The sequence below is a fragment of the Ursus americanus genome, chromosome 30 (assembly GCF_024610735.1).
Source record: "Ursus americanus isolate L20-20 chromosome 30, mUrsAme1.1.p, whole genome shotgun sequence".
Taxonomy (NCBI): domain Eukaryota; kingdom Metazoa; phylum Chordata; class Mammalia; order Carnivora; family Ursidae; genus Ursus; species Ursus americanus.
The window spans coordinates 29,437,751-29,463,823 of NC_142156.1; the positions used below are offsets into that span (position 1 = coordinate 29,437,751).

A 26,073-nucleotide genomic window follows, 5' to 3' on the forward strand; every position below is an offset into this window, starting at 1 on the left:
TTCTAAATTTACGTGGAAAAATAAATAAGAATAGCTAAAATATTTCTGAAAAAGAAAATCAGAGAAGACTAGCTCCACCAGAAATTAAAACTTACAAACTATAATAAAATGGATGCTAACACATGAACGGAGGAGTGGGATACAATGGAAAATCCAGAAGTAAGCCCAAATGTTTATGGGAATTTTAAAGGTGCATTTTGCATCAGTGATGAAACATCAGCCAGTCTAATAAATGGGAGTCAGGACTACCTACCCTCTAGAAACAAAGTTGGATCCCTACCTCACAACTTAAAATTAGATACATTCTGAACAGCTCAGCGATTTTTTTTTTTTAATATTTAGCTTTTTTGTTGTTTAAAATTTTAGAAGAATATTTTTATGGTCGGGTTAAAAGTCATTTTTAAAAATGGCATAAAATTCAGACTACACAAAAATAATGTTTTGGGGGCAAGGAAAATTGTACCATAAATAGTCAAAACACAGCATCTTAGGGGCGCCTGGCTGGCTCAGTCAGAAAATTACGCAGCTCTTAATCTAGGGGTTGCGAACTCAAGCTCCATGATCGTTGTAAAGATTACTTAAAAATAAAATCTTAAAAAAAAAATCCTAGGGAAAATACTTCTTGCTCATATAAGGAATTTTCTAGGTATGTAAATGGTCTTGCAGTAAATAATAAAGACCAGTACCAGATAGAAAATATACAAAGGATATAAGCCGTTCACCAAAAAAGGAAATCAAATGCTTCTATGTGAACAAATTTCAGTCTCACATCAAAATAATTGCAAATTAAAACTACAGTAAGGTACTGTTTTTCAACAGATTGTCAAGTATCAAGAAATTTGGTAAGACTGTTGGTGAGGGTTTGGGGCAATAAGCACTCTCATACATAGCTGGAATTTAAACCTCCAAGAAAGGCACTTTGGAACTATTAAAGCAGAACTCATTAACGAACATTCCATCTGCTGCTGCAATAACACTTCTCGGAATTTATCCCATGAAATATATGAAACAACTAGTGCAGTGACGATTGAGATAGGGAGCATTTTTGAGCAGCTGCTGTGTGTTCTCAGTGTGTGCTACACTGACCACATTAGTCCTGACCTCATGGGGAGGTTCCTGTCACTTTCCATTGTGCAGTTAGAAACCTGAAGCACAGAGTGGTTGCAGTGCCCAAGGTCCCAGAGCTTGTGTATAGCAAATGAGTGAGACCTGGCTGGACTGGCCCGGGACCCTTAGCCTTAGCACTGCAGTATCTTGCCTCCTGTTACAGCAGTGTTTGTTACAGAAAAAGCTGAGCGACAGCCCTGGCATTCCTCAGTAGAGGCTGGTTAGGTAAATTATGGTATATCCATACAGCCTATGATGAAAGAGAGTTTTGCTCTGTGTGCTGCATTTCATGAGTTCTGAGACACATGTTTGCACTTTTTAGCATCTCTGAAATCAGGGTACATTTTATTATAAGTGGCATCTAACAATTACATTTGGTAAGTAATTTTTTCTTTCTTAATGGTACATAAAGTACCAGTTCATCTTAGATTCAATTACACCTAGCATATGACATAATTTTAGTTTTCTTTTTACTTTTCTGTAACTTTGCACATTTTCTTCCACAAAAATGCATCTTTGGACCAAGAAAAAAATTACTTCAAACATAGAAAGTACTTGATGTGGTGTCTTAATTTCCCAGGCTGATTTTTGTTCTTGACAACAGGGACTTCTCCACGGCATTCTTTAACAGCATCCCACTCTCGGGCTCCCTGGCGGGCACCATGCTCTCCTCTCATAGCAATCCACAGCTACTGCCACTGGACTCCAGTACCCCCAACTCCTTTGGCACCTCGAAGCCCTCCACAGAGCCTGTGGCTACAACTGGCGCCAGGCCGGCTGGTGATACTGTCAGTAAGGACAGGTGAGTGGGCATGCCAAGGCTTGCTCCTGTCCCTGGGGAAAGTTCAGATTTGGACACAGTTCCACTGACACTTCACGGCTCCTTCAATAAAAAAAGAAAGAGATGCTTGATTTTTTTTCTGAGGGCCTGCTTGGGAGGGAGACCTTGTCCAGGTGAGTCTCTGATGCACAGGACCATAAGGACTTTACCTCCTGGGGAAAGATGCAGTCCCAAGATGTGCTCCTAAGGGTGGGAACTGGCCAGGGACACATCACCTGCTGCAGGGTCAGCCCCACCTTTTGACAATTCTGCACTGGAAGTGGCTTAGGCCCTCACTGCACGGTCAGGAGCATTGCTACACCAGTCATCTTAGGAAGGGGATCTGGGGCAGGACAGACAGCTCCAGATCTGTGAGACATTTTAACAGTTGGCCCTGCAGGTCCTGGGAGAGAAGGAGGGGGCTCCCAGATGTCTGCCAGGTGTCTTCTCTGGGGTCCAGGCAGGTGGATGTGGTCAGTAGGAGGCCCAGTGGCTTTGGGACTCAGCACATGTGATGTGCTTAGGCATGGGGGAAAGCTTGCAGGCTCAAGCCTAGGCCTCTCCTGTGGAGAAGACAAGGGCTATGGGGTGTGCACTTGGAGGAGAGTATGAGGAATGCATAATTGCCAAGGTAAGATGAGGGGCCACCCAGGCCACAGTGTGTTTGTCTGAGGATGAAGGCCAGGAATAAACAGTGGCTTCAGGACTCTGGGTGGGGACTTCTCTCATTAGACCATTTGTTGAAGCAGGAAAAGCTGGTGGTTTGGAGTGGAGATGCTGTATTCGGGTTGTGGATATATGGCTGTATGGTGAGAAAAAAAGTGTTGTAAGAGCCACTTTCTAGGCCCATGGTACGCCCAGAAGCTCTCAGAACAATGCAGTGGGGCACATATGAGTGCATTTGCTCATGGCCTTCTCAGCCAGACTTCCAGATTTTAACACATGAAAATATTAAAGAAATAGGAGTATTAGATTACATCTTGGAATTGGGTTTATATAACTTTGATATTTGTTCCCCTTTTAGTTGGCTCCAAGTAACACAAATCTGGGGTTCCCAAATGCTTGATGGGTTGTGCTTGACGTGCTCTCCCATCTTTTCACCCCCCACCCCCAGTGTGAATGCTACCTCTACTCCTGCTGCATCGTCACCCTCCGTGTTAACAACCCCATCCAAGATTGAACCCATGAAAGCATTTGACTCCCGATTCACTGAGCGGTCCAAAGCCACGCCAGGTGCTCCTGCCTTGACCAGTGTGACTCCAACAGCTGTGGAAAGGTAGGTGGTGGCTGTGTGGGGGCCCGGAGAGACCAGGGAGGGTGCAGTTTCAGCCAGTAGTGCAGTGTCTGCTTTCCCACCAAGCAGCCTGCCTTCCCACGTAGGAGCAGACTCTGGTCCCTCTGTACTCAGGAGCCTCTGGGTCTAAGGAGAAAGGAGCAGCTTTTTCAAGTGGGAAGATGGTGGGAAGGAGCCATGGGGGCCACAGAACAGGCATAAAGGACAATGAAGGCAATGACACCAGGGCTGGTCAGTGCAGAGGCTATGCTGAGAATAAGGTTGTCATTTGAATAGAGCCCAGAGTTTGCCCAGAAGAGGAGCAGGAGATTGACTGATTCTGTTGCACCATGGAAGTAATGGCCTCCTCAGACATTGACCAGGCATTTGGGAGCTTGAGATAAAAGTGATAGAGGAGAGGTTTTTATGAAATTAGGTTTCTGAGCTCTTTCAGGCTCTATGCCACTCACCCATTCTCTGCACCTTGCTTAGCACACAGCAGCCAAGCCATGTAGGATGTAGTCTATTTCTTAGAATCGCAGGAGTCCTCTTGTGGCCAGAGCAGATATGTTTGTTGGCACAGAACTTTTCTGATTCTTGGGGAACGTATTCCCACCCCCATGACCATGAACCCACCACAACACAGAGCTCACTGCATAGCCAGTGAGGTGGGGGCTGAGGGAGTTAGAGGTGGGCTGGGCCAGCTTCCTACGGAGAGGCCAAGGGCTTAAGTGATGTTCTCTTGGGGTTACACTCCACCTTGAGGCGAGAGGGGCTCAGCCGCCCTTTGCCACTATCGGCCAGATTCAGGGACATTGGTCACAGACTCTTCGGTAGCCACACAACCAGCAGGTGCTTAATGAAGGGAGCATTTGTGATGAGACCTGATCTTGCAGTAGATGATGTCTTGAAGCTCAAGCTATAGTACAGTCCCCAGGACTTGACTCATGATCTCAGAATTGCTTATCTGATCAGTATTTGTTCTCCTTGGAGAACAGCCTCTGGAAACCAGCATGGGCGACTCTCTCTTCAAGTCAGTTGCTGCATCTATGACCTTGGTGTGGGACCTTGTGTTTTTGTTTTTGGTTTTTTGGGTTTTTTTTTTTTTTTTATGTTATGTTAGTCACCATACAGTAGTACATCATTAGTTTTTGATGTAGTGTTCCATGATTCATTATTTGCGTTTAACACCCAGTGCTTGTTTCAACACATGCCATCCTTAATACCCATCACAGGGCCAATGCATCCCCCCACCCCTCTCCCCTCTGAAACCCTCAGATTGTTTCCTGGAGTCCATAGTCTCTCATGGTTCATCTCCCTCTCTAATTTGCACCCCCTTCCGTTTTCCCTTCCTTCCCCTAATGTCCTCTGTGCTATTCCTTATGTTCCACATATTAGTGAAACCATATGATAATTGTCTTTCTCTGCTTCGCTTATTTCACTTAGCATGAGCTTCTCCAGGTCCATCCATGTCGATGCAAGTGGTGGGTGTTCATCCTTTCTGATGGCTGAGTTCGTTGTATATGTGAACCACATCTTCTTTATCCATTTGTCTGTTGAAGGGTGTCTTGGCTCCTTCCACAGTTTGGCTACTGTGGACATTGCTGCTATGAACATTGGGGTGCATATGGCCCTTCTTTTCACTACATCTGTATCTTTGGGGAAAATACCCAGTAGTGCAATTTTTGGGTCATAGGATAGCTCTATTTTTAACTTTCTGAGGAACCTCCATACTGTTTTCCAAAGTGGCTGTACCAGCTTGCATTCCCACCAACAGTGTAAGAGGGTTCCCCTTTCTCCATATCCTCTCCAACATTTGTTGTTTCTTGCCTTGTTAAGTTTTTACCATTCTGGTGTAAGATGGTATCTCAATGTGGAACCTTGTATTCAACTCTGTAGTGTGATCATGCCTATTTTCGTATACAGATATTCCATGTGATCTCTTTATCTAGCGGTTTCTCTGTCCAGCAGTATGGGGGATCTGAAAACTTTCCTGCTGCTCAGTACTTTGAAATGGTGGGTGAACTGCAATACATATCCCTAAAACATGTAACCAGTTCATGAGAAAGTAAGGGAAGTCCCCAGGAGCCAAAATCTAAGGGTGTTAAACAAAACCAGAGCAGTGGGAAGGACCACACTGTGGGTGTTGGGCTGGGGGTTTTACTGACGCGGTGACCTCGAGTTGTAATGGCCACACGGATTCAAGACCGGGCCTTGGGCCTGAGCCATGTAGGGGGTTGGAACTAAGACACTACCATTAAGTCAAGCTGCTTGAGAAAGTACACCTCCAGTGAGGGAGAGGACAGAAAAAACTTGAAGGGCAGCATGAGAACATGGCCAAAAAGTTGAAATGTCTCAGCCAGTCCTCAGGGTTAGGAAAACAGACTGTATAGACACAGACCTGCCTTCCTGTGGATTGGGGATGTTTAACACTACCCAGGTCATCTGGAAACCAAGCGAAGAAATGAACACAAAAGGAGATTTTGGCCTAAATAACACCCAGAGGCACTTGGCAAAACTAATGCAAACCTCCCCTGCCAGGGACATTTCCCTGACCCCAAGATGTACAGCAGTCCCACTGTTGAAGCACTGCTGAAAAGAGGCTCAAAATCCAAAGTAACAAAACGCAGGAAGAAACAGTACATTACACACAAATGTCAGGAGACATAATGATGAACAGGTTTAGACCTTTTTTATAAATTTGATCATAGATCAGAGAATTGCCAGATAAAGACTATAAAATAAATATGCTTAAACAATCAAAGATATTTGAAAGAACAGAAAATGTGAGGAAAGTCTAATATACCATCCCATATACAAAAATTAACTCAGTTGGGGTGCCTGGGTGGCGCAGTTGTTAAGCGTCTGCCTTTGGCTCAGGGCGTGATCCCAGGGTCCTGGGATCAAACCCCACATTGGGCTCCCTGCTGGGAGCCTGCTTCTTCCTCTCCCACTCCCCCTGCTTGTGTTCCCTCTCTCGCTGGCTGTCTCTGTCAAATAAATAAATAAAATCTTTAAAAAAAAAAATTAACTCAGAGTGGGTCAAAGAACTAAATGTAAGAGCTAAAACTTTAAAACTCTTAGAAGAAAACAGATGTAGATCTATATGACCCTGGATTAGGAAACTTTTTCTTAGATACAATACCTAAAGCACAAGCAACTAAAGAACTAAACAACTAAAATCAACTAAAAAATTTAGGATCCAAAACATATAAAGAACTTACAATTCAACAATAAAAAGACTAGTAATCCAATTAAAAAATGAACAAAGGATTTGAATAGAAATTTCTCCAAAAATATACAAATGACCAGTAAGCGCATAAAAAGACTCTCAGTGTCATTAGTCATCAGGGAAATGCAAATCGGAAACCACAATGAGATACCACTAGGATGGCTATAATCAAAAAGTCATAAGTGTTGGTGAGGGGCGCCTGGGTGGCTCAGTCAGTTAAGCGTCTGCCTTCAGCTCAGGTCATGATCCCAGGGTCCCCACTCAGCAGAAAGCCTGCTTCTCCCTCTCCCTCTGCCTGCCACTCCCCCTGCTGTGCTCGCTCACACACTCACTCTCTCTCTCTGTCAAATAAATAAATAAATAAATAAATAAATCTTAAAAAATATATATTAAGTGTTGGTGAGGATGGGAAGAAATCAGCACCCTCATAAATTGCTGGTGAGATTATAAAATGGTTCAGCTGCTTTAGAACACAATCTAGCAATTTCTGAAAGATAGAGTTATAAACAGAGTTACCATGTGACCCAGCGATTTCATACCTACATATATACCCAAGAGAACTGAAAACATACATTCATGTAAAAATTTGTATACAAATGGTCACATCAGTATAACTCATAATAACCACAAAGTAGAAACAGCCCAAATGTCTATCAACTGATGAATGGATAAACAAAATGTGGTATACCCATTCAGTATATTATGTGGCAATAAAAAGGAGTAGAGTACTTATACGTGCTGCCACACATACAAGCTTTGAAAACATTATATGTTAAATGAAGGGAGCCAAAGGACCACGTGTTGTTTGATTCTGTTGATATGAAATGTCCAGAATAGACAAATCTATGGAGACAGAAAGTAGGTTAGTGGTTACCAGGGATGAGGGAAGGGGAGGTTGGGAGTTTCTTTTTGGGATTATGAAAATGCATTGGTGTTAGATAGTGGTGATGGTTGCATAACCTTACAAATACACTAAAAACTACTGAATTTTGTACTTTAAAATATTGAGTTTTGTGGTATGTGATTTATGGCTCAAAAGTAATAATGTACCATCAAGAAAGACCAGATAGATTTGGAAATAAACCAAAAATTACATACATACATACATTTATTTATTTACTTAGAGAGGGAATGGGGAGAGGGAGATACCCAAAAATTACATTCATTCATTCATTCATTCATTCATTTAGAGAGGGAGTGGGGAGAGGGAGAAATTTAAGCAGGCTCCATGCCCAGCATGGAGCCCACCACAGGGCTCAATCTCACAACCCAGAGATCATGACCTGAGCTGAAATCAAGAGTCAGACACTTAACCAGCGGAGCCACCCAGGCGTCCCTCAAAAATTACTTTTAAAAAAGAAAATAAAAATCATTGTAATTGAAAAGCCACAGAGAGCATTAGCAACAGCAGATAAGCCCCAGCTGAATAGAGCATTACCTCTGAGGAACTGACTGATGCAGAGGCAAGGAAGTGGAACTTAAGGAAGAGAATCTAGTGATAAGAGGACAGACAGTAGGGACAGTGTGCACCTAGCAAGATTTCCCCTCAAGAGGTCCTGCTGTGGGGTAGTTGTCAAGAGGAAGCGGCTGATACTTTACAGGCTTAACTCGAATGTTGAAACCTCAGTTTGGAAATGGAGTGAGGTCTGAAAAGAAATAAGGAAAACTAAATCCCCACCTTAGAGAAACTAAGAGCACCATAGACAGAAATTCCTTCTTTTTGTTGAGGAAGGCACCCCCCATTTGTCTAATAGGTTTCTGTGACCTTTGTCATACTATTTTCTGTCTCTTGGGGAATACAAACCCTGATTGGGGAAGCACATGGGATACCCCTTGAAGTAGGCTGCTAGAAAGCAAAGTCTGACAGCATGATCTGGTTCCTCCGCAGCTGTTCCCTAAGGTCTCACAGGACCTTTCAGCCATACTTACAGCTCCAGGAACAACTATAGAATAAGGGAACAGCAAGTTTGTCATTCACTTGAAAATGGCAGTGAATGAGCATTCACTTAGGGCTGAGTTTCCTGCTTTTAAGGCAGTTAGGAACATTTGGTAAGACTCTAAGAGCCTGGTGCTAAATTCTAAGGAGTTATGGTTGGATCCTCATATGGGGAAAACAGAATAAACTAAAGCACAGTATCTTTAATAAAAGCTTTACAGAAAATGCAGCTTTTTTTTTTTTTTAAAGATTTTATTTATTTGACAAAGAAAACAAGAGAGCACAAGCAGAGAGAGAGGGAGAAGCAGGCTTCCCACCAAGCAGGGAGCCCAATATGGGGCTCAATACCAGGACCCTGGGATCCAAACCTGAGCCAAAGGCAGTTGCTTAACCAACTGAGCCACCCAGGTGCCCAAAATTGCAGCTTCCTTGATATGGCTGTTTCTTGTAACCCTTTAAATCACCCATCAGTGGAGGTCTTCCTTTGGGGGCACAGTGTCATGCATAGTTAGGAGTAGCACTCAGAGCCATACACTCTGAGGTTGTCCTAACTCCCCACTTTGTGGTGGGTGATCTTAAGCAAGACACATAGTCTTTCTCAGCCCATCTCCGCCTTAGGCAGAATGGCTCTCTGAGGAGCACCTAACTCATAGGAGATACATCTTGAGGACTGAAGAGGAAGGGAGTGCCTATAAAACTATATCTTGATCCTGGTCTCACCGTGAGCAGCACTTATCAGTTCCTGCTGTTACTCCTTCATTATACCACATGGTGGTTTGGCAGTTTGATCTCTGCAACCTGACTGGTACTTCTCTGCCAAGAGTGTTAGGTGAGTCAGGGGCCTAATGCTAGCCTCCCAGGTGCGGGGTGACTGTCTTAGTTGAACCTGTGGGTGGGTCCTCTACTCCACCCTGCCTTAGGGCTGTGCATCAGTAAAAGGGAGGGGGCAGGGCCGGGCGGGGGGGTGGGGGTCCAAGTTGGTCTGTGCAGGCAGAACCTAGGATGGAGCCTATTTGTAAGTGGGGCATCTCTGGCCAGCTGTGCTCTTCCTCAGCAGATATCTGGATCTACGGGACAGCTGCTATAGATTCATAGCCTGGTGCTCCTAGGGGTACTGGGTGACCCCTGGTACAGGCCTACACAGGCTGGGAAGTGTAGTTTTCAGTGGGTCCCTAGCCTTAAGAGCCCTGACTGGGATGTCAGGTAGAGGCAGAAGGTGGGGAGACTTCCGAGGGCTTTCAAAGAAGTCTCAGGCATAGAGTGATACAGCCTGAGCTAGGGCAGTGCTAAGCAAAGTGAGGTTCATGCCTTGATATTGAGCTTAGAAAGCGATCAAGTAGTCAGAAGCTTATATGGCAGTTTGACATTGCTATGATATTCTTATTGTATTTTATAAAACCATAATTATACAAGAGTCTAAAAATTCTAGAAAGGATTTTGGGAAGCACTAACTTAGGGATTCTAGAACATCAAGCTACATCCAGAGGTGGATGTTTTGCCCTGCTGTAGGGCATCAGAAGAATGGGGAGCAGGCCCTTTGGTTTCATGGAGCAGAACCAGGAGTTTCTGGGTTTTCCCAGTTCTGTATATGGGTACAGAGGGAAAGAGTTCAGGATTTGTAGACCCTGGTGTCCCTATCTACCTTTCTATAACCTAGGACTACCAGTAGGAAGAACAGCAGAAGACATTGCACAAAGGAGGGGCTAACAGTCCTGGGGCCCATGCTCACACTTTCTGGTTAGCAGAGAGAATGCAAGCAGGTATGAGGGCTTTCAGACTCTAGGCTGGAACGTAATTCACCATGAACTTCTTGAGGAAAGGTGTTCAGTGATATTGTCTGACCGAGGGATTCTATCATGTCCAGAGATATCTGTTGTAGCATTTACCCAACTGCCTCAAAAAGGAAGTGTTGAGGAAATAAGCTGTTGATTTTGTAGCCCCTAATTAACATCAATGACAGCTGAAATACTATGGAAAAATAGTTCAGATGGCATGTTTTTTGAAAACAACAGGACATGAAGTTGTATTAAAGGGTAATTGCAATATGAATAAAGACAATCAGAAATGAAAGAAGGGTGTTACTACTGACTACAAAAATAAAAAGGATGAAGGTATTGTATATAATTGTGTGCCAATAAATTAGATAACTTAAATGAAATGGAGAAACTCCTAGAAAGATAGAAACTATCAAAACTAACACAAGAAGAAATAGACAATCTGAATAGACCTATAACAAGTGAAGAGTTTGAATTAGTAATCAAACAATAACCTACAAAGAAAAGCCCAGGCGGCTTTACTAATTTATTCTACCAACCAATTAAAGAATTAATGACAATTCTTCATAAACTCATAAAAAATAGGAGAGGGGGCACCAGGCTGGCCAAGTCAGTGGAGCATGCAACTCTTGATCTCAGGGTTGTAGGTTCAAACTCCACATTGGGTGTAGAGATTACATAAAAATAAAATCTTTAAAGAAAAAAAAATAGGGAACATTTCCCAACTCATTCTCAGAGGCCAGTATCATCAGGATACCAAAGGCAGGCAAAGATATCACAGAAAAGAAAACTATACCATTTCTTACAAATAAGGACACAGAAACCCTCAAAACTACAACATTTTTTTTTAAATCATGCACAGCGACTGAGATTTGTCCCAGAAATACAAGGTTGGTTCAACATATGGAAATCAGCTGATGTAATATACTACATCAGTAGAATAAAAACATACCCCGTAATTGAATCTAGCACCCATTCATGACCTAAACAAATAACAAACTGGGAATAGAATGGAACTCCCTCAATATAATAAAAGGACATCTTTGAAAAACCACACAACTAAGATCATACTGGTAAAAGACTGGATGTTCTCCCCCTAAGGAAAATGAACAAGAACAAGACAAGGATGTCAGCTCTTGCCATCTCTCTTTAACCCTGTACTAAAGTTTCTAGGCTAAATGACTTCAAGATTGCAAGATACAAGATCAATATACAAAAATCAGTTATATTTCTATATGCTGGTAAAGAACAACCCCCCCAAAAAAAAAAACTTAAGACAACAGTTCTTTTTTTTTTTTTTTTTAATGATTTTTTATTATGTTAGTCACCATACAGTACATCCCTGGTTTCCGATGTAAGGCTCGATGATTCATTAGTTGTGTATAACACCCAGTGCACCATGCAATACGTGCCCTCCTTACTACCCATCACCGGTCTATCCCATTCCCCCATGCCTCTCCCCTCTGAGGTCCTCAGTTTGTTGCTCATAGTCCATAGTCTCTCATGTTTCATTCCCCCTTCTGATTACCCCCCCTTTCTTTATCCCTTTCTTCCCCTACTGATCATCCTAGTTCTTATGTTCCATAGATGAGAGAAATCATATGGTAGTTGTCTTTCTCTGCTTGACTTATTTCACTTAGCATTATCTCCTCCAGTGCCGTCCATGTTGTAGCAAATGTTGAGAACTCGTTCTTTCTGATAGCTGAGTAATATTCCATTGTATATATGGACCACAACTTCTTAATCCAGTAAGACAACAGTTCTATTTACAGTAGCACAGAAAATAATAAAATGTTTAGGAATAAAATTATCAAAAAAAATACAGCATAAAAATTAATACTTTGGAAACTACAACACATTGTTGAAAGAAATTAAAGACCTAAATAAGTGGAAGGACATTCCATTGGATGTCTTAATATTGTTAAGATGGCAGTAGCCCCCAAACTGATTTACAGATTCAGTGCAGTCCTTTGCAAAATTCCATCTGGCTTCTTTTTAGAAATTGACAAGTTGATCCCAAAGTTCATATGGGAACTCAAGGGCCCCCAAAGAGCTGAAAGAGTCTTGGGAAAAAAGAGCAAAGTTGGAGACCTCACACTTCCTGAGTTCAAATTTCAGTACAGAGCAATAGCAACACAGTGTGGTACTCGCACAAGGCTAGACATGTAGATCAGAAGAATAGAGCTGAAATCATAGAAATAAACTCACTTGTTGGCAGTCAGTTGATTTTCAGCAAGGGTGCCAAGACCATTCAATGGATGGAGAAAGAAGAGTCTTACCAACAAATGTTGCTGGGACAGCAGGATATCCACATATGCAAAAAAATAAAGTTGGATCCTTTCTTCATACTGCATACAAAAATTAACTCAAAATCAATCAAAGAACTAAACTGGAGAGCCAGATTACAGTACTCTGTGTGACTTTGGATTTGTTCATGGATTCTTAGATATGACAACAAAATCACAAGTAATCAAAGAAGAACTAGATAAATTAGATTTCGTTAAAATTTAGAACTTTTGTGCTTTAAAGGAGACCATCAAGATGGTGGGGAAAAACTGTAGAACTGGAGAAAATATTTGCTAATCCTATATCTAATAAAGTACTTGTGTCTAGAATACAAGTACTCTCATACAACTCAGTAATAGACTAATGATGCAATTTTTAAGTGGGCCAAGGATTTAAATAGGCGTTTTTTAAAATATGATATACAAGGGGCACCTGGGTGGCTCAGTTGGTTGAGCATCTGACTCTTAATTTCAGCTCACGTCATGATCTCAGTGCCCTGGGATCAAGCCCTGCATCGGTCTCCATGCTCAGTGGGGAGTCTGCTTGGGATTCTCTCTCTCTCTTTCTCTCCCCTCTCCCTGCTCACAATCTCTCTCTCTCTCAAATAAATAAAAATCTTTTTAAAAGATGTGATGTACAAATAGCTAATAAGCAAATGAAAAGATACTCAACATTATTAGCTATTGGGGAAATACAAGTAAAACCACAAGATTCTACTTCACACTGCTAAGAAATCAAAAGATAAATAATAAGTGTTGGCATCAACACTTATTGAAGAAATTGGGACTTTCATATGCTGCTGGTGGGTATACAAAATGGTACAGACACTTTGGAAAATAATCTGGCAGTTCCTTAAGAAGTTAAACGTAGACTTAACATTTGACATAAGAATTTCAGTCCTGGTAAAAACACCCAAGAAAAACGAAAGCATGCCTACACAAATAACTTTGACATGAATGTTCATATCATCATTTTTTACAATAGCCAAAAGCTTGAAACCAACCAAACGTCTATTAGCTGAAGTATGGATAAGCAAGGTGTGGTTATCCATACAATGAAATATTATTCAATCATAAAATACAATCTACAGCACGAAGGAACCTTGAAAACATGCTGAGTGAAAGAAACCAATCCTGGATATCTCATATTCTGTGATTCCATTTATAGAAAATGTCCAGAATGGCAACATCTATGGAAATACAAAGGAGATTAGTGGCTTCCCAAGCTGTGGTGAATGGGAGAATTGGTTGGGGGGAATGGTTATAACCAAGAGGTATAGCGTTTCTTTTTGAGATGATGAAAGTATTCTGAAATTGCTGTAGTGATTGTTGCACAACTTTGTGAAGACACCAAGAACTATTGAATTGTATACTTTAAGTTCATGAGTTGTATGGTATGTGGGTTACATCTCAGTAAAGCTATTACCAAAAATAAATGCATTACACACATAGCATACATACATACATGTACACATACACATATACACAGATTGCAATGGAGAAGTGCAAGAAAATGCATGAGATACTGACTATGTTTCTATGTCAGCAGCACCTAGGACTTCTAAGTGGAGTTTTTTATAGGCTTTTGTTTTGAAAACTTCCAAACCTTCAGCAACATTAAACATCTTTGTACCCTTCACCTAGATTCACCAGTTTTTGTCACTTTCACCAGTTTTGATTTTACTTTTACTCTACAACACCCATGATGGAAACACAACACTTCTCTCCTTCCTGCTGTGAGTCACTTCCTAAGCAAGGATGTTCTCCCACATAATCACATTCCATTATCACCCTCTAGTAGGTATTTAGTCCTACACTTTAAAGGTTTTTTTTTTAATTTTATGAAGTACTTTCCATCATTTAGAGTTTTCTTTTTGTGTTATACAGCTGTATGTGTTTTGACAAATGCATAATGTCTTGTGTCCAGCATTATAGCATCAGTATAGCATACAGTATAGCACAGTAATTTCACCTAAGTATCCCTTGTACTTTAGCTATTCATCCCTCCCTTCCTCTTCCCTGAACACCTGACAATCACTGAACTTTTTACTGCCTCCAAAGTTTTGCCTTTTCCAGAATGTTGTATAACTGGAATCATACCGTATATACCCTTTTCTGATGGGTGTGTTTCACTTAGCAATGTAATGTTCTTACATGCATTTTCATGGTTTGATAGCTCATTTCTTTTTATTACCAACTAATATTCCATTGTATGGATAAACCATAGTTTATCCATTCCCCCTTTGAAGGACACCTTGATTGCTTCCATTTTGGGGAAGTTATGTATAAACATTATATAAAGTTGCTGTGAACATTCATGTGTAGGTTTTTTTGTGAATAAATATATTCAGCTCAGTTGGGCAAATACCTAGGAGTGCAGTCGCTAGGTTGTGTGATGAGACTAGGTTTAGCTTTGTAAGAAACTGCCAGACTGTCTTTCGCAATGACTGCATTTCCACCAACAATGAATGAGTTCCTTTGATCCACATCCTTGTCCACATTTGTTATAAGTTTTTTAGATTTTAGCCCTTCTAATAAGTGTTGAGTGATCTCTTACTGCTTTTATTTTCAGTTCCCTGATTTTCACTTCTAATGTTGACCATCTTTTCATATGCTTATTAGCCAACTGGATCTTCTTTGGTGAGGTGCCTGTTTAGATCTTTTTATTTTTTAGGTTAGGTTGCTTGTTTTCTTACTGTCAAGTTCTATAAATTCTTTATATATTTTGGATACAAATCCTTACTCAGATAATGTGATTTGCAAATACTGTCTTCCGGTCTTTGTCTTTTCTTTTCACAGTGTGTTAGAGCAGAAATTTCTAATGTTAATGAAGTCCTATTGAACCAAGTTTTTTCTGTCATGGATCATGCTTTTGGTATTGTACCAAACACCCATTGCCAGTATGGTCAATAATATTGTAATAGCTTTGTACGGTGACAGACGGTAACTACACTTAACCGTGGTAAGCACTGTAATGTAAAAAATAAGTAAATTTGCCAAACCCAGGCTCATCTAGACTTCCTACCATGTTTTCTTCTAAGTTCTCCTTTTATAAAAGGTTTGCGTTTTACACTTAGATATATGATCCATTTTGAGTTAATTTTTGCGGGAGATGTAAGGTATGTGTCTAGATTCCATTTTTGCATGTGCTTGTCCAGTTGTTTCAGCATCATTTGTTGAAAAGACTGTCCTTTCTATGCCTTTGCCTTAATCAAACATCACTTGATTATATTTATATGGATCTATTTATAGGTCTTTTATCTTTCCATATAAACTTTAGAATCAGTTTTTCAATATATACAAAAATTTCCTGGGACTTTTATTGGGATTCCATTTAATCTCTAGATCAAGTTATGAAAAATTGACATCTTAACAATATTGAGTCTTCTGGGGCGCCTGGGTGGCTCAGTTGGTTAAGCGTCTGCCTTCAACTCAGGTTATGATCTCAGGGTCCTGGGATTGATCCCCGCATCAGGCTTCCTGTTCAGTGCAGAGTCTGCTTCTCCCTCTGCCTCTGCTCCTCCCCCTGCTGGTGCGCTATCTCTCTCTCTCTCTCTCTCTCTCTCTCAAATAAATAAATAAAATCTTTAAAAAAATAAACTTTAAAAAATACATATTGAGTCTTCTTATCCATAAACATAGAATATGTCTATCTATGTAGATCTCTGATTTCTTTCATCAGAGTTTTGTAGTTTTCCTCATATGGAATTTAGACATATTTTGTTAGATTTATATCTAATTATTTCATTTTTTGATGCTAATGTAAATAGTATTGTTTAGAATTTCAAATACCAGTTCATTACTAGTATGTAGAAAAGCAAATTGACATTTGTATATTAACTTTATATCCTACAGTCTTGCCATAATTGCTTATTAGTTCCATTTTTTGTTTTTGTCTTTGATTCTTTGAGATTTTCTACAAAGACAGTTATGTCATCTGCAAATAAAGACAATTTTCTTTCTCCTCCCAGTCTTTATGCCTTTTATTTCTTTCTCTTAACTTACTGCATTAGCTAGGATTTCTAGTACTATAGTAAATAGAAGTAGTGAGAGGGAACATCCTTGCCTTCTCAGTCTTATGGGAAAGCATCTAGTGTCTCACCATTGAGTATCATGTTAGCTATAGGTCTTTTTGTGAATATCCTTTATCAAATTGAGGAAATTCTCCTCTAATCCTGGTTTGCTAAGAACCAGGATTTTTTTTTATCATGAATGGATGTTGGGTTTTGTCAGATGCCTTTTCTGCATCTGTTTGTATGATGGTAAGACTTTTCTTCTCTAGCTTTATTAGATGTGATGTATTACATGAATCACTTCGAATGTTGAGCTAGTATGCATATCTGGAGTAAATACCATTTGGTTGTTGTATATAATTCTTATACATTGTTGGATTCAATTTGCCAGTATTTTGTTGAAGATTTTTGCATCTATGTGCATGAGAGATAACTGGCCTATAGTTTTTTTTTTTTTTCCTTGTAATATCAGTATCTGGTTTTTATATTTAGGTAATGCTTGCCCCATGGGTGTTAGGATTTATTTCCTCTTCTTCTCTTTTCTAGAATATATTGTAGAGAGTTGGTATAATTTCTTCCTTAAATATTTGGTAGAATTCACCAGTAAAACTCTCTGGGCCTGGTACTTTTTTTTCTCAGAAGATTGTTAATTGTTGATTCATTTTCTTTAATAGGCCTATTCAGATTAGATATTTTTCCTTGTGTGAGTTTTAGTTGATTGTTTTTTTTATTATGTTCAGTTAACCACTGTATAGTACATCATTAGTTTTTGATGTAGTGTTCAGTGATTCATTAGTTACATATAACATCCAGTGCATATCACAACATGTGCCCTCCTTAATACCCATCACCCTGTTACCCCCTCCCCCCATGCTTCTCCCCTCTGAAACCCTCAGTTTGTTTCCCGGGGTCCATAGTCTCTCATGGTTCATCTGGTTTCACTCATATGTGGAACATAAACAATAGCATGGAGGACCACAGGGGAAGGGAGGGAAATCTGAAAGGGGAGAAATCAGAGAGAGAGTTGATTGTTTTTTGTTTTTGTTTTTTTCTTCAAAGAACTGGTCCATTTCATCAAAGTTATCCAATCTGTGGGTTTAGAATTATTCATAATATTTCTCTCTGTTCCTTTTATTGCCCATGGGAGCAGTAGTGAAGGCCCCTTTTGCATTTCTGACATTAGTGATTTGTGTCCTCTCTTTTTTTCTTGATTAGCCTGGCTACAAGTTTATTTATTTTATTGCTCTTTTCAAAGAACTAGCTTTTTATTTCATCGATTTTTCTCTGTTGTTTTCCTGTTTTGAATTTCATGGATTTCTGCTCTAATTTTTATTATTTATTTTCTTCTCCTTGCTTTATATTATTTTGCTTATTGTTGCTTTACTATTATATTACTGCATTGTTATTTATTATTTATTTGCTTCTGCTTGCTCATCTTTTTCTAGTTCCTGAAGGTAAAGTTTAAGTTTTTCATTTCAGGTCTTTCTTCTTTTCTAAAATATGCATTCTTGGGGAGCCTGGGTGGCTCAGTTGGGTAAGCAACCAACTCTTGATTTGGGCTCAGGTCATGATCTCAGAGTTGGGACATTGAGCCCCACATCAGGATCTATGCTCATCAGGGAGTCTGCTTGAAGATTCCCTCTGCCCTTCCCCCCACTCGCACTCTTGCTCGCTCGCTCTCTCTGAAATAAACATTTAAGAAAAAAATAAAGGGGTGTCTGGGTGGCAGTCAGTTAAGTGTCTAACTCTTGGTTTTGGCTCAGGTGGTGATCTCAGGATCCTGAGATCAAGCCCTGTTTTGGGCTCCACACTCAGTGCAGAGTCTGCTTAATACTCTCTCCCTCTGCCCCTCCCTCCCAAAAATAAACAAATAAATCTTTTAAAAATAATAAAAATAAAATAAAATATATTCTCTGCTATAAATTTCCTTCTAAGCACTGTTTTCACTGCATCCCACAAATTTTGATAAATTACATTTTTGTTTTCATTTAATTAAATATTTTTACATTTTTCTAGAGACTTTTTCTTTGACCATATGTTGTTCAGAAGTGTGTGGTTTAGGGGCGCCTGGGTAGCGCAGTGGTTAAGCATCTGCCTTCGGCTCAGGGCGTGATCCCAGCGTTCTGGGTTCGAGCCCCACATCAGGCTCCTCCACTAGGAGCCTGCTTCTTCCTCTCCCACTCCCCCTGCTGTGTTCCCTCTCTCGCTGGCTGTCTCTCTCTGTCAAATAAATAAATAAATTCTTTAAAAAAAAAAAAAAAGTGTGTGGTTTAATCTCCGTTTGGGAGTTTTGCAGGTATCTTTCTGTTACTGTTGTCTAGTTTAATTCTGTTGTGGGCTTAAAGCATACTTTGTATGTTTTTTATCCTTTTAAATTTGTTAGAGTATGTTTTATAACCCAGAATGTGGTCTATCCTAGTGAATATTCCATGTGATCTTGAAAAGAATGTGTATTCTGCTATTATTATATGAAGTATCTTATAAATATCAACTAAATTCAAATGAATGATAGTACTGTTCATTTAATTAATTCCTTATTGATTTTCTGTCTGCTGGATCTGTCAGTTACTGATAGAGGTAAATGGAAATCTCCACTTATAATGGTGGAGTTGTCTAGTTCTCCTTAGGGTTCTATCAGTTTTTGCCACATGTATTTTGATGCTCTGTTGTTAGGCATGTATACATTAAGGATTGCTCTGTCTTCTTGGAAAATTGGCCCTTTTATCATTATGTAATATTCCTCCTTATCCTCAATACTTTTCCTTACTCTGGTGTCCACTTTGAAATTAATATAGCTACTCCCGGTTTTTTTTAATTCGAGTTAGAGTGGCATACAAACATATGCTAGAGAACTGCAAGTTTGGTTCCAGACCACCACAATAAATCGAAGATTGCAGTAAAGCAAGTCAGATGAATTTTTTGGTTTCCCAGTACATGTAAAAGTCGTTTATAACCTATTGTAGTCTATTAAGTGTGCAATAATAGCATTATATCTAAGAAAACAATGTATATACCTTAATGGAAAAAATACTTCATTGCTAAAAAGTGCTAACCATCATCTGAGCTTTCAGCAAGTCATAATCTTTTTGCTGGTGGAGGGTCTTACCTCAATGCTAATGGCTCTTAATGGTTCAGGGTGGTCGTTGCTAAAGGTTGGGGTGGCTGTGGCAACTTTAAGGCACTGAAGTTTGCCACATCGGTCGACTCTTCCTTTTATGAACAGTTTCTCTGTAGCAATGCCATTTATACACAGGAGAACTTCTTTCAGAACTGGATTCAGTCTTCTCAAGGCCTGCCACTGTTTTACAGCTAAGTTTATGTAGTATTCTAAATCCTTTGTTGTCTTTTCAACAGTCTTTACAGCATCTTCTCCAGGAGTAGATTCCATCTCAAGAAACCACTTTCTCTGCTCCTCCATGAGAAGCAACTTCTCATCCATTCAGGTTTGATCATGAGACTGCAGCAATTCAGTCACATCTTCAGGTTCCACTTCTAATTCTAGGTGTCTTGCTCTTTCCACCACATCTGCAGTTACTTCCTCCACTGAAGTCTTGAACCCCTGAAAGTCATCCATGAGGGTTGGAATTTACTTCTTCCAAACTCCTGTTCATGTTGCTATTTCGACCCCTTCCTATGAATCTTGAATGTTCTTGGTGGCATCTAGATGATGAATCCTTTCCGGAAGGTTTTCCATTTACTTTGTCCAGATCCATCACAGGAATCACTATGTATGGCAGCTATAGCCTTATAAAAAGTATTTCTTCAATGATAAGACTTGAAAGTCAAAACTACTCTTGATCCATGGCCTGCAGAACAGATGTTGTGTTAGCAGGCATGAACACAACATTAATTTCATACATCTCTATCAAAACTCTTGGGTGACCAGGTGTATTGGCAATGAAGTAATATTTTTAAAGGAATCTTTTTCTGAGCAGTAGGTCTCAGCGGTGAGCTTAAAATATTTAGTAAACTGTGCTGTAAGCAGATATGCGCTCATTTGGGCTTTGTTGTTCCGCTTACGTAGGGTAAGGCTGGGTAGAGTAAGGCTGAGTAGATTTAGCATAATTCTTAAGGCCCTAGGATTTTTGGAATGGCAAATGAGCATTGCCTTCCACTTAAAAGTCACCAGCTGCATTGGCCCTAACAAGAGAGTCAGCCTGTCCTTTGAAGCCAAGCATTGACTTCTCCTCTCCAGCTGTGAAAGTCCTAGGATAGCTTCTACTTTCAATACAAGGCTGTTTCACGTATACTGAAAATCTGTCGTTTAGTGTAGCCACCTTCACTAATTATCTTAGCTAGATGTTCTCCATAACTTGCTGCAGATTCTGCATTAGCACTGGAAGCTTCACCTTGCACTTTTAGTTATGAAGCTGGCTTCTTTCCTTAAACCTCATGAACCACCCTCTGCTAGCTTCAAACTAGTTATTCTACTCCTGTTATACCAGAGCCCTGTTGAACTGGTGGTGAGGTTTGGGGAGAAGCATTCTATTATCTCGCGATTAAATCTTGTTGTTGTTGGACGGGTAACCCTGGGCTATGACCTTCAGAAGAATTCTTTAGCCTGGGGGAGGCGGGGCACAGAGGCTAGGCTATAGTTAGTTAATTGCCCTGCCGCCAAGTCACACAGGGTCTGGTAAAGTAGTTTCCCTTGAAGGCAGGCTTTTGTTAAGGAGAAGGGAATTCTGGGTGTGTTTCAGATGGTTCTTTTTCCCCTCCCCTAGCCCAAAGCACACAGGGTATATTTCCATCCTTGATCTTCACCCATGAGAGCCTGTTAGAGCTCCTGGAGGCAAAACTAACACAAGTGTGGGTACCCTCCTGCCACTGGACCCCCCCAAGAGTTTTGACTTACAAGCCAGCCCACGCTCAGCCTTCAGCAATGTACCAGTTACTTGAAGTCTTCCTACCAGTTAGGGCTCCAGGGCCTTCAGCTCCAGGTGAGCTCTGGCTTTGTGTCTTCACCTGGTATCTCCAATTTCCAGGGTGGCAGTTTGCCTTGTGACCTTACTTCTCTGATGAATCCAAGAAAAGTTGTTAATTTTCAGTTTTTCAGCTTTCCTCTTTGAGAATGGGAGTGACAACTTCCAAGCTCTTTGCGTGTTGGAGCAGAAACCAGAAGTCGGTTTTTACTATTCTTATTTATTAACTTTTGGTGATGAGTATGGATTTTATTAATTATTATAAACTTAATAGTCATATGGAGTAGGCCATGGATGTCTGTGTTTGTGCAGGTTGAAAGAGCAGAACCTTGTGAAAGAGCTGAGGCCCCGGGACCTCCTGGAGAGCAGCAGTGACAGCGACGAAAAGGTTCCTGTGGCCAAGCCCTCCTCGCTGTCCAAGCGAAAACTGGAGCTTGAGGTGGAAACAGTGGAAAAGAAGAAAAAAGGGCGGCCTCGGAAGGACTCTCGGCTCATGCCTATGTCTCTGTCTGTCCAGGTGAGGCCAGCAGGCTCATGCAGTCTCCCCCAGCCCACCTCATGAGCTCAGTGCCAGAATCCGCACGTGCCCGAGTGTGATAAGAGAGGCCGTGAATGCAACTGTGTGCCTCATCAGTGTGGGAACAGTTGGCATAGACGTGCAGGCCCCCACATCTGTCCTCAGCCCATTCAGAGTCCTTGAGCAGTTCCCTGGGGTCAGCTCATCTGGAAAGTGGGGGTCTTTATAGCATTCATCTGCACTTTCACCCTCACAGAGTAGGCGGAAATGCCTGGGGAACTGGCCTGGCCTCGCCACTGGGTGACTCACCTTTACCTGACGTTGCCCTACGGTGCTGGGGCGGGGCTCAGAGACATTTCTGCTCTTGCAGTCCCCAGCTGCCCTGACCGCAGAGAAGGACGCCGTGTGTTTGTCTGTACCAGCACCTGCACTGAAACTGCCCATGCCAGGCCCCCAGAGAGCATTCACCCTCCAGGTGAGCAGGCTTCCTACCTCTGCACACTCTCTCCACCCTCCCCCTCTGTGTAAACCCTGAATTGTCACTGACTTAGTGCTGCTTTTCTCCATCACTTTCTGGGGGAAGTTGTAGTTAATCAGGGCCAGATCACTAGCCTCTTGCCGGGGGCTTCCTTGTTGCCTCCACCTCACATTTCTCTCCTCTATAGTTTGCTCTTACAGTCCTGCTGCCATCTTCTGGATGGCCAGCTCCTTCAAAACTTGTCTCAGATATTCCTTCTGGAAGCCTCCTTGAACTCCACACTCAGCCCTGGGCACCCTCAGGCTTGGTATAGTTGGACTGCATGGTAATGGCCTATCTCCTAACCAGCTTGCTGGCCCTGTCCCCTTCCCAGGACCCAGCAGAGTCGTCATCAGGGCTATTTGAGTTCTTGGAGTAGAAGCTTATGACCATGTGCTTGTTCAAAACACAGCTCTAGAACAAAGAATCCTTTATGTCTAGAGGCCTTCCATTCATTCCGTCTAGCACCTGACCTTGGACATGCCATAGGTTCATGCCTGTTGCTCCTCAGCTCAGGTGCACATTCTCAGGAAACCTAGGACCCCACATGCAGGTCACTTTCCACTGGGCACACACTGCCCCAGGCAGGCTGTTCCTCATGGGACACCAGAGAGCCAATGGCAGCCCTTTCCACTACAAGTCTTTCTGGGCCTAAGGATAGGGACCTGCATCGTTTGTTCCTGTTGCTGTTGTGCGTGGAGACAGACAACCCCCTTCCAAACTCTAGCCACGGCTGCCCCCACCCCCCACCCAGGACCTTTACCACTGAGTGCTGCTTGGGGCTGTTCTTGGTTTCCGGGGGTCAATGAAGGGGCCTATCTCCTAGTCATATCCAACCCTCTACCCCAGCTCACCCACTTTTGTGGCCACACGAGTGCAAACTGTTGAGCTGTTTTGCCTGGGTTTTCCATATGAGGATATCCAGTCTGTCAGCTCCTTAGGCATGAGAGATGAGGCTGAGCAAGCTCCCAGCCCTCTCCCTGCCCCAGGGGCCACATATCCAGCTGCCTGGCCTTCTTGTCCCACCCTGTTACTGCACACAGCACCACCCTACTGTTTACCCGCCAGTTCTGTCTGCCTCTCTGTCTTCCTCCTGCTTTGGGGACTCTGATCATCTCACCTGTCACATGACCCAAGTCTCAGTGGACCCACCATCACCTGAAAAGACATTGTGTTTGTTTTCCTCCGCCCAGGTGAGCTCCGATCCCTCAATGTACATTGAGGTGGAGAATGAAGTGACTGCCGTGGGGGGTGTGAAGCTAAGTCGTTTGAAGTGTAACCGGGAAGGGAAGGAGTGGGAGACGGTACTCACCAGCCGGATCCTCACTGCTGCCGGCAGCTGGTAAGGGCGAGGGTCTTTGCCTAGCCCAGCTTTTAATGTCAGGCAAGCACCATGTGCTGTGCTGTGTGACCCTGTTACTGTCTGAGGCAGGAGGCATGGCCCTACATGCTAGCTTCCACAGAAGCCTGTACCATGCCTTGGCCTAGGCTAAGAATGTGCATATCTTTTCAGTCCCCACAAGACCAAATAACATCATTATCACCATCGTGTCATAGGTGGGGAAACTGTCTTAGAGGGTCAATCAAGGCAGGATTTCCACCCAGATGTTCTGATTTCCTTATCTGGCCAGATTGCTGAAGTCTCAGGTTCCAGGCTGACCTCTGCCCGGCTCTCTCTGACATGGGATGATTCTTTCTCTGGACCCCAGATTCTCATCTAGGGAAGTCAGGATGGATTTCTGATTGTCCTGTGAGACCCCAGCCCAGCCCTCTCCATATTCTGCCCTTTGAGGGGAGAACTTTAGTCCCCTGTGTCTTCCCATGGACTTCCAGGCCACAATCCCCTAGGACTGTTTTGACATATGCTTGATCTGGAAAGAGGACCAGCTTTTACCTCAGGTGCCTGTTGAGGCGTAGGGCCTCCAGTCAGGACCATGTATTTGATACTCTTAAAAGGATTTTACAAAGATAATTGGCTTAGATACAGTCACTTTAACTAGACCCTTAATCAGTTATCATGAGGCTACATGTAAAATGCTTTCATAGTGTCTGTGAATACTTGGCCTTCCATCTTAGGTCAAGGTTCCCATGGGCCCTGAGTGAGTGCATGGTGTTGCACCTAGAAGGAACCATCATTCTGTACCTCCTTTTCATTCTCTGCCAAGATGAGCAAACTGAACTTCCCGATCCCAGGCACCCACAAAGGGCAAATAGACCTGTGTGCTGGGTGTTGCTGTGGGCTCCCCCCTGGATTAGCATTAGTGTGAGCTCAGAAAAGCTCAAGCAGCCCCTGAAAGGAAAGAGGACACATTCTCTTTAATCAGACGTCTCGTTTAGGCTAGGCTGTGTCGGCCCTGCTGCCCCGGTCCTTGGGCAAGCCCTTGCCTGCCTCTCCCTTTGCGGCACCTGCTTAGAGGAAGACCGCAGCAGGCACGGGGCAGGCACAGAGGGAAGGCTCTGCATTTCAAGGCTGCTGCCTCTGCCATAGCTCACGATGATCATGACTCCTGTCCCCTTTCTGCCTTTTCAGTGACGTGGTATGTGTCGCCTGTGAAAAGAGGATGCTGTCCGTGTTCTCCGCCTGTGGTCGCCGCCTCCTCCCTCCCATCCTCCTGCCGTCCCCAATCTCCACTTTGCACTGCACGGGCTCCTATGTCATGGCGCTCACTGCTGCAGCCACGTTGTCTGTCTGGTGAGAGGCAGGCCCAGGGTGGGGCGGGCTCCAAGCTGGATGGGATGGGGCTGTGCAGGTCCCCTCTCACTACAGGGGTAGGGAAGGCAGCAAAGGAGGTCACTCAACAGACATGTCCTTTGGCCCTGCCGACCTGGGCATCTTAACGCCCAAGGCACCCTGAGCAGTTAGTCACACATTGCTTGTGATAGCCACCGACGTTGGGGGAGGGAGAGTATGCAATGGAAGTGGCGCAGGGTGCCTGACCCTGCTGTCGTCCTTATAGCAGCAAACCTCATGACAGATCACAGTGCCTAATTGCATGTGCCAGGGTCCAGAAAGGGGATCTCAGCTGCCAGAGCATGGCCACGCTTCTCCCCAAATTGGTATGGTGTTAGTGGCAGACCCCACTACTCTGTTGCCTAGGCCCTCTGCCATAGACGTGTGCAGGGATAGCATATGACACATGGGGAGTGGAAGCCACTTCCAGCGCAGAGCCCCTCTCCTGGAAGCAAAGGTTGGGTGTGTACCAGGGACCATGGAGTGGGGTCTGATCACCGAGGCACATTCTAATGCTTTTACCCCAGTTGCAGAGTAAGCTGTTCCCTGTCTCCCTCCTAGGGATGTTCACAGACAGGTGGTTGTGGTGAAAGAAGAATCTCTACACTCCATCTTAGCAGGTAACCTCAGCAGTAGACCACCCCTTTTTCCCTGGGGCAGGGCAGCTTGGGTGTCTGACGTGAAAGCACCCTTTTCATCCTAGATGGAGAACCAAGCTCTGGGCCCAGCCCGAGGCATTTCGTGTTATAGGGGATGTCATTATGTTGTAGGGAGATGCATTCTCTCCAGGGGCATATTTGAATGGATCCCTGAGAGGTGACGAACAGCCTATGGATGGCAGTGAGACCAGTATGCGCAGAGTAGAGCAGTGACTGCCTAGTTATGCGTCAGTGTTAAGACACCTGTTGCTGGGACTGTGGGAGCCGTGGTTTGTATTTCTACTTAGGT

The 26,073-nt window shown here is 42.7% G+C and overlaps 1 protein-coding gene across 8 annotated transcripts in view; it reads left to right on the forward strand.

Moving 5' to 3' along the window:
- The window catches only part of HIRA (histone cell cycle regulator), an 87,594-nt gene that overhangs the window by 42,879 nt on the left and 18,642 nt on the right, over positions 1-26,073 (forward strand). For all 8 annotated transcript variants that reach the window (XM_087857508.1, XM_045815089.2, XM_045815088.2 and 5 more), the window contains 7 exons: positions 1,712-1,909; positions 3,042-3,203; positions 21,673-21,877; positions 22,248-22,352; positions 23,588-23,736; positions 24,925-25,086; positions 25,687-25,745. In XM_087857508.1, the coding sequence (XP_087713634.1) occupies positions 1,712-1,909; positions 3,042-3,203; positions 21,673-21,877; positions 22,248-22,352; positions 23,588-23,736; positions 24,925-25,086; positions 25,687-25,745 (1,040 nt within the window). The remainder of the gene's footprint in view (positions 1-1,711; positions 1,910-3,041; positions 3,204-21,672; positions 21,878-22,247; positions 22,353-23,587; positions 23,737-24,924; positions 25,087-25,686; positions 25,746-26,073) is intronic.